Genomic DNA, 8428 nt, shown 5'->3' on the forward strand with positions numbered 1-8428 from the left:
CAAGATTATTTTATTTTTGGTTTCATGTCACAATGAGTGACTAATTATCAAGGTTCTATGGCTCCATAAAAAGTAACAAGTATTAAATAATTCTTACTTGGTATAACTTAATGTGAGGAAACATAATAAGAAATATTGATTCCATAACCTTGATGGCTATATTTTTTGAAGCTAATTAAAGTTGTTTTTCATGTATTGATTGAGACATGCTTTTGTTTCAATCTTCAAGAATACATGTATCTATTGAACACTTTGGACCTCTTATACCAAAACATATACTAGGGTCCTAGGTAACTACTTGTCATACATGATATTGGTGCCCTCTACACATGCATAATTTCTGACCATTTGAATTTATGGGAAAGAAGTCAGATAGACGATATATGGAGACCTATGATCATTTATTTAACATAGTATCTATGAGTCCTTTAATTATGGATATATCTAACCTTCCCATTTAATTATAGTTTCAAATACAAATAATATGTAGATAGTGGCTCTCCTAAGTCATGGCCTCGCAATAAAAATGAGACATAAAAAAAAATGAAGAAACATATATTACCTCAATATCATCTACAAATCGATCAATAGAGTGATATGGTGAATAGATGACAAGATCAAATCCTAGGTTTTGTAAAAATTTAAGGACATAAAAGTTAAAAATTCCAATTCAGCATCATAGATACAAACAAAAGCTACCGCTTAAAAGATGAAATTACAAGCCACAAAATAGGCTTAGTTGTTATAATAAGTCAATGGATAACAATGATAATATATTGGCAATGGGTCACAAAATAGTGGATTCAATAGGACAGTGGCAATTCTTGTAATAGATATATGTGATGCTAAAATTATCAATTCAAAAAAATTTGTTTTGATTGTTGTGTAAGAACTAATCTCCTCTTCTCTATGAGAAAATAGATTGGAAGTGTTGGAAACGATCTTAAGAAAGGAATATGTAGATACACCTCTTAAATCCTTCTAACTCATGTCCATATTTCTTCTCACTATAAGTAAGAGTCTCTATATTTGAATGATAGAGGAAACAACTAATTTTTGAAGGATGGAAAGACCTTTTGAATACTTTCTTATCAGATAAGTTGTATTGGCAAACATTGACTATGTTTAGAGGAGAGACTTTACAACATTCAATATCTAACTCAAAATAACAAACATTATCAAATAATAAGAACCGTAATTGCTAATAGAGATTATAAATGCTACTTTCAAAGGGCACTCTATAGTAGATGAACGATTTTCTACATCATTGTTCAAAACTTTTAAATTCTTTCTTTTGATTCTCCACTCAATAGGATTAAAGTTGATTAAACAATCCTAGCAAAGGGACATTAGTTGTTACTACAGTTCAAAAAACAAGACAACCAATAAAAGAATAAGTATCAAAACCTTAAATGATTCAATTTTAGTGAAAAAAATCCAACAAATAGGGTTATTATCTTGCATTTATGTTTTGTTTTTGGAATGAGTCTTACTTAGCAATTGTTGTAGTCCAAACTTCTAAGAGATGTCCTTACCATTTTTGACAACTAGTACAAAAGTGGTACAAGGTAATTTTTTCATACAATATAGGTAATTTCTTCATATAATATATACTAGTCATTCATGGGATATAATGAAGTACTGTAGAATCTAATCACACACCGGATGTATCTTGATATGTGGAAATTAAATATGTTGAAGATACTATAGAAGAAGAATATAACTGTAATTCAAGAGGTGTGGGTGGTCAAATGTTTATGAAGTTTTCCTATATGATCATTCAGAGCTATCAGATGGTTGTGAGGATGACTATGATCCAATTAAGGATTACAAGTCTTAGTATTTTATTAACATTCAGGTAGATTTTTGTGGACTTGAAAGCAACAGTTTGATAACATTAGATAGATTACCGAATGGAACTTTGTTTGAAGAAAACTTGTCTCCTAAAGGTGAAGCCAAGGAATAAGATGGGTGCATTCTAGGAATCCTTGACTATTATTTTGATTCTTATGTTACAAGTCAACTGACACAACAGACAAGACAATGACAATAGATGATTTTGGGGCAGTGGATGTGGAGGACATCATGGAATTGCCAACAAAGCATGTGGAAGAGGTTTATGAGATGCAAATGAGCATAATGGTGTACACAAAAGTGGTGAGTTTGAGGATGGGAGATGGGATTCCTTTGCATCTGTAGTTCATTTGCATAAAATTGGCGGTGAAGGAACTAGAGGCCCAAATTCTCAAAGATGCGGATGGCCCCAATTTTGGTATGATGGAGAAGATAATAGAAGAAAGTTTGGTGGTTTCTACGAAGAGAAAGAGCTTGATCAATAGTTTACAACTCCTCAAGGATTCCAAAATCATTGTTTCTATCATCATGGATCAGGTTGTAGAGATGGCCTAAATGTGAGAGTTTTTTTTTGCATTCTGGTGTAATTTTCTTTTGTCTTGTAACATTATTAAAAATAGTTTCAACTTGGTTGACATCACTAACATGCTCGACTTTTTGCAATCGATAGGGGTGCCTAGAGGGTATGAAAAGATACATGATATGATATCCAAAGAAATCTACTAGTTGCCAACACATGTATAAAGGTGAGGACAAGGTGAGCATAGTGAACACTAATGTTTTGTTTGATAAATGCTCTTGGAACTGACATATCAAGGAAGCGTCCACTGGAATTTACCAATGCCTACACTACGACCTTGTAGTGCCTTTGTGGATTTCTATATTCATCATAATGTTGATCATCCAGAGGGCTTTCAATAAGGAATCTAGTGTACCACGACAAGTGGCCATTTTGCATTTAAAGCCCTTTTTTTACACAGGCATGAGAGGATGTTGACATATATTTCTGAAAAGGGATATCTTGATCGTGCACAAGGGAAAGATAGATATTTATAGCTGAGATTCCAAATAAACCTCCTAGTCAGAAGAGAAAAAAAAAACCAAAAAAATATTTGGCTAAAATGCCTATAGTAAATAGAATATGTTTCTAGCTAAAATCCCAAGGGACAAGCAAATAGTAGAATACCTGCTAGAAGCTACGAAGCCAACAACTATCCAGGTGCATGTGAGCAATAAATGGAGCCATGAAAATAACCCATAATTTTATTCTAGAATCCCCAACATTTACTACAAAATTTTAATTCCCACCTTCCTTTTCCTTTCCTCCACTTTTTACCGCTTCATCGAAAATGCATGAAATTTTTGTCTTTATTGTTAAGCTAATATGATAAAAGTAATTTCTATTTTTAATCAAACAATTTAAAATAAATATTTAAATTGTAAAGACAAAATAATAAATGCCCCTCTTTGTAGTAGTGAACCTACAATACATTCACAAGTGATACAACCTATCAGTAATTGTCTGTAACACTTGCACGCCTTTGCACTCTTCAGATTTCTTCACCTTTACGAGAAACCCCTTCGTTGTCCCTAACAACTTTATAACATCTTCAACTTTAATATAATAACGGTAATTGGAACTCACAAAGCCATACGGTGCCACCATTGTAATTATCCATTCTCCCTGACGCACTCGGAACCCGGTGGCAGGATAAGGGGGCCTGCCTGGAAGTGACTCGTTTATATCCTCGGCCGAAGTAGAGCTGTCAATGACGACCACATAGCATACAATTACTCTACCCAATTCTTCCCAATCTCCGTACTTGGGAACAAATCCGATATCCATTTCCGTCACAATGTCAGTGACTGCATCAGCCCCAATCCCAGCCTCATAAAACAGCCTCTCATTCAACATCGACGCTGCTCCATCCACTGCTCTTCCGATCACAAGGCTATATGATGACTGCACAGTCTGAAATAAGATATATTAATTTCATTTCAACATCAGTCGGATATGAATTACGGAGATATAGACTGACTTGTTAGAACAAATGAAAGAATTAAACAAATAACTGTTGAAAGTGGTCTCAAAATCAATACCTTCAGCCTGGGAAAGTAATGCTGAATTATTGCATTGCTGCAATAAAGAAGTTGCATACGTCTCAATGCATGCAACTCATTAATACCCGTGATGCTCTTCACCTTCTCACAAGAGTCAATGTCAATGTACCTCAAGCAGCTCAGTCTGGAAAGACTCGGCAACTCCTTAAGCCTGGGACACTCTTTAATGCGCAATTCCATCAACTTTGGAAGATCCCCACTAGTTCCTTCTACTTTTCGCAAATCTCCACAAGCTCGTATAGACAGACTGATCAGTGTTGTATGCAGTCTGAATTTCTTTAGATTCTTACAATTCTCAAGCTCAATTTTCTCCAAGCAATTCAGAATGGGAAAAAATGAAAAGTCCTGAAGCTGGGGACACTTTATAATGTGCAACTCTGTAAGCTTTGTAAGATCGGTAATTCCTGCTAAACTTTGCAAATTTCTACAACTTCGTATACACAGACGGATGAGTGTGGTCGGCAGGGTAAAGCATTTTAAATTGTGACACCCATCCAATTGAAGGCATTTCAATTTTCCACATTCATTAATTACAATCCTCTCGAGTGGGCCTTTCACAACTGGCAATTCTTCAAGCTCTGGACAGCCCCGAATGATTAATTGTACAAGCGCTTTACAACTAATTTCTAAAGTTTCCAAAATCCGACAGGAATCTAACTCATAATGTTTCACCTTTACATCTATTATTATGCTTTGCAGACACTCCATATCTCTGAGAAGCAAGCAGTCAAATTCCAGCTTGTCACAAGAAACAATTTCTAGTTCTACAAGCTTCACAAGAGTGGATATTCCTAGCACATCTCTCAAATTATGACATTTTTTAACAATAATTTTTTCCAGGCAGTTGAGATGACCAAGACTTATCTCCTCGAGCTTTGGACATTGATCAATATGCAACAGCGCAAGCTCTGCAAGTGTAGATATTTCTCGTACACTTCGCAATTGTTTACAACCAATAATATCAATACGCTTCAAGTGAGAGGGCGCCTGAAATTCAAACGTGAATTTTTTTAAAGCTCTAAATTATTAAAAAGATAGTCTGTAGAATTCCATCGTACCATTGAAGGAAAGCAAGGTTTTGAGTGAGAAGATCAAACCTGTCCATGATTGTTCCACAAAGTTTCAAATGGCTCATTATATATTTTCAAGCCCCGCAATCCTTGAAGAGGAATCCATGAAGGAATGGTCTTCAGTGATTGATTTGGGGAGTAGCTCCTAAGCTCGAGCCATAGTATGAAACCTGGCATTTCGACGAAGCTGTCAGGTTGGCCTAGGAAGAATGTCACTTTAGAATTCATGGAGTTGTCATAAAAGGAATGGAAACCCCTGAGATTGGTTTTGCCCAAGATATTTCTTAAACCCTCTAATTTCTGCACACACAGAAGCAGTTTGGTTTTGTATTAATATAGTAACTGCAAGTTAAATTTCTAACATAACAATAGTAAGGAGAAATCTAGGCTAGGTTAACAAGCGTACCAGATATTTCAGATGTTGAGGACGCCAGAAGCGATGAGGAGGACTGAGCTCAAGTGCCATTTCTCGACCCAAGTCCCTCAAGTGGTCATGCATTCTCAGTTCATCATCAAAGCAATTTCTTTCTTCCAGAAGACACTTGTCTCTGAGTGTTTGCAGTGAATGTTGAACATCCCATCCTGATCCTTCCCATGCTGATCTAGCTATGTTCTGAAGCCTACTCTGCTTCATATATGTGCCCCCAAAAAAGCAAGCAATATCCATAAAAATATGTTTTTCTTCAGCATTCAATGCTTCAAAACTTATTCGCAATCTTTGCTTTACATCACTAGGCATCATCTTTCCAACTTGAATTAATTCTGACCTCCAATAATCTTTATTTCTGCCATGGACGTGCCTGCCCAAAACTTGAATAGAAAGAGGTAACCCTCCACACACTTCTACGAAGGAAGCGACAAGTTCCTCATACTCGCTCGGCGGATTGGGCTGATTAAAGGCGTGCCAACAGAAAAGTTCAGTCCCACAATTTGTAGCCATTCCTCTTAAATGATAACCAGCAGCAATCCCTGCGCTTATAAGTACCCCGGCATCACGGGTTGTGACAATAACAAGACTATTAACTAGTCTTTCCAAGGTATCCATGACCAGTAGAGCGTTTAGCTGCTCCACATGATTGATGTCATCTACAAAAATTAAGAAGCGTAAATGGGCAGGGCTCTTTTTAACACATTCATTGAGATAGCTTGTTCCTTCTTCTGTACTTGTAAAACTGAGATCTTGTTTGTCGAAGAGATCTTTAAGAAGCTTTCTTTGCAAAGAAGGTAATTCTCTTCTCTCAGACGTTTCTCGCACGTCAAACAAAAACGATGCTCTATGGTAATATGAACTTTTCCGATTGAACAACTCTTTGGCCAGAGTTGTCTTCCCCACTCCACCCATACCGAAAATGCCAACAACCTTAACCCTGTCCTTGCCTTTCTTCAGTCCACACTGATATTCAAAATCTTGTACAAGTTCCTCTAGGCAACGCCTTTCAAAATCTTGGACTATATTGTTAAGCCCCACTGGATATTGAGCAACGTGAAAACGTGCTTTCCTTTGTACTTCTTTTTGCACGGCTGCCACTATGTTTTGGCAATTGCAGTCACTGAAACTTTATACCATAAAAGAAGTATTACGTTAGAAAATTGTTACACTATATTTCGAAAACAGAAGAAAATTAATAAAGCATAACATAGTTCAAGAAGATTCCATGAGAAAAAATTTCAACCATATCTGAAGAAGAGGAATTGTATAAGACAAGTACAAAAAAATTACAGAGATGATTCCATGAGAGAATTGTTCAACAAAATCAAAAGGGAATTTTTATGTAAGATAAAACATGAGAAAATTGCTCAACAAAATCTGCAGGAAGAAACTATATTTGGAGAAGAGAAGAAAATTAATAAAACATAACATAGTTGAAGAAGATTCGATGAGAAAATTATTGTTCAACCATATCTGAATACTTGTATAAGACAAGTACAAAAAATCAAAAGGGAATTTACTTGTATGATTCCATGAGAGAATTGTTCAACAAAATCAAAATGGAATTTTTGTGTAAGATACAACAAGAGAAAATTGCTCAACAAAATTTGCAGAATTTTTTATTAAGAATAGATCAAACAAGAATTACAGAGAATATTACCTGTCCGATTCTTCCCCAGCAATAAGTGAAAGAGACTGAAGGGCTTCCTTCCACTCGCTAAGCTTGTCGAGGTATCTGCCCTTCTCTTCATATCTGATGAATGCTTCAGCATATGCTCCAGTTTCTATGTGGCGGAGATCAGAAGGCTTCACTCCATAAAACATGGGGATAATTTTGGCCTGACTTTGCAACATGAGGACCAGCTCAGTCAAACACCAAGGTGAGTCTGCATATCCCTTGGAAAAGATGGCTACGTGTATCGAAGCAGAGGAGATAGCTGTTTTAATGGTTGAAGGAAATGAATCCCCAAGTTGCTTCTCTTGGGAATCAAGAAACGCCCGCATCCCCAACTGCTCCAGGGACTTGTAAAGCTCGATAGCAAGAGTTTGTTTGACATCGGGGCCTCTGTGGTTAATGAACACATCAAACAATCTTGACGATTCAGAAACGATCCTCCTTTCGCCACAGAAAGCATTGAATTCCTGATTTGGCTGCTGAGACGATGAAGAAGATGCCATCGATTCCAAGTAGAATGAGATAGCTGGTCGATTAAAATTTGAATGCAATGTGTCTTTATGTTGAAGCAGACGGGCAGAGTGAATTAATTATATACCGGTGCAGGCGAGTTACGTAGATATTTATGTTCGAAGGAGGTGTTAAGGTCGGCTCTTTCCATGAAAAAAGGAAACAAAATAAAGGGTAAAGAATGCGCCGAGAAATTGGGCACGCGCCCACTTGTACAATTAGTAAGGTTAAGCTCATCTTTTCCTGGAAACATCCAAGGCGATAAAACCAAAGGGAAATGGTTGACAACTAGACAATTACAAAGAATATGTGGTCACGGTGCTTCGATTCTTTTTTTAAAACTATCTTTGTATTGTTTTATTGGATTTGGTTAAGATTGGTTTCGCCTCTTGTCTGCGTGTCTCATTCACAGTTTTCACACAAAAATGTGTGATACAGTAAGAATATTCTAAATTGGAAGAAACGTCGGTTCATGAGCATTGTTCTGTCGCAACATTTAAATTAATAGTTACGAAGGTAGCGAAGGGCCCATCTACTCTTTGAAGATGTTTAAGCTGGATCCTTTCCTCGAAACATCCAAGACAAAAAAAGACAAAAGGGAGTAAATAGAAAATTAGACCATGGAGAAAGAATAATCGGCGGAAAATAGGGAACTCTATCGTCAAGGGAGGAAAATGCGTTGAATCTACATAAGTTTCGAGATGGTTAGTTTGGATTCAGTTTCGAGTACTGTCAGTCATTTGAAGGGGTTGCAATTGCAAAATCCAT

The 8428-nt window shown here is 36.5% G+C and overlaps 1 protein-coding gene across 1 annotated transcript; it reads right to left on the minus strand.

The window, feature by feature from the left end:
• Positions 1-3204: 3204 nt before the first annotated feature.
• On the minus strand, positions 3205-7672 carry LOC149577949 (disease resistance protein Roq1-like). Its single transcript, XM_089794861.1, has 6 exons — positions 7136-7672; positions 5452-6601; positions 5072-5345; positions 4466-4892; positions 3955-4405; positions 3205-3826 (listed from the first exon to the last, which is right to left on the minus strand). Exons 1-6 carry the CDS (start codon positions 7651-7653, stop codon positions 3347-3349), a joined length of 3300 nt encoding a protein of 1099 aa, XP_089650987.1. The 5' UTR covers positions 7654-7672; the 3' UTR covers positions 3205-3346.
• Positions 7673-8428: the final 756 nt, after the last annotated feature.

This window comes from Cupressus sempervirens, chromosome 1 (genome assembly GCF_028749045.1).
Source record: "Cupressus sempervirens isolate cs-2001-9-10 chromosome 1, ASM2874904v1, whole genome shotgun sequence".
Classification (NCBI taxonomy): Eukaryota; Viridiplantae; Streptophyta; class Pinopsida; order Cupressales; family Cupressaceae; genus Cupressus; species Cupressus sempervirens.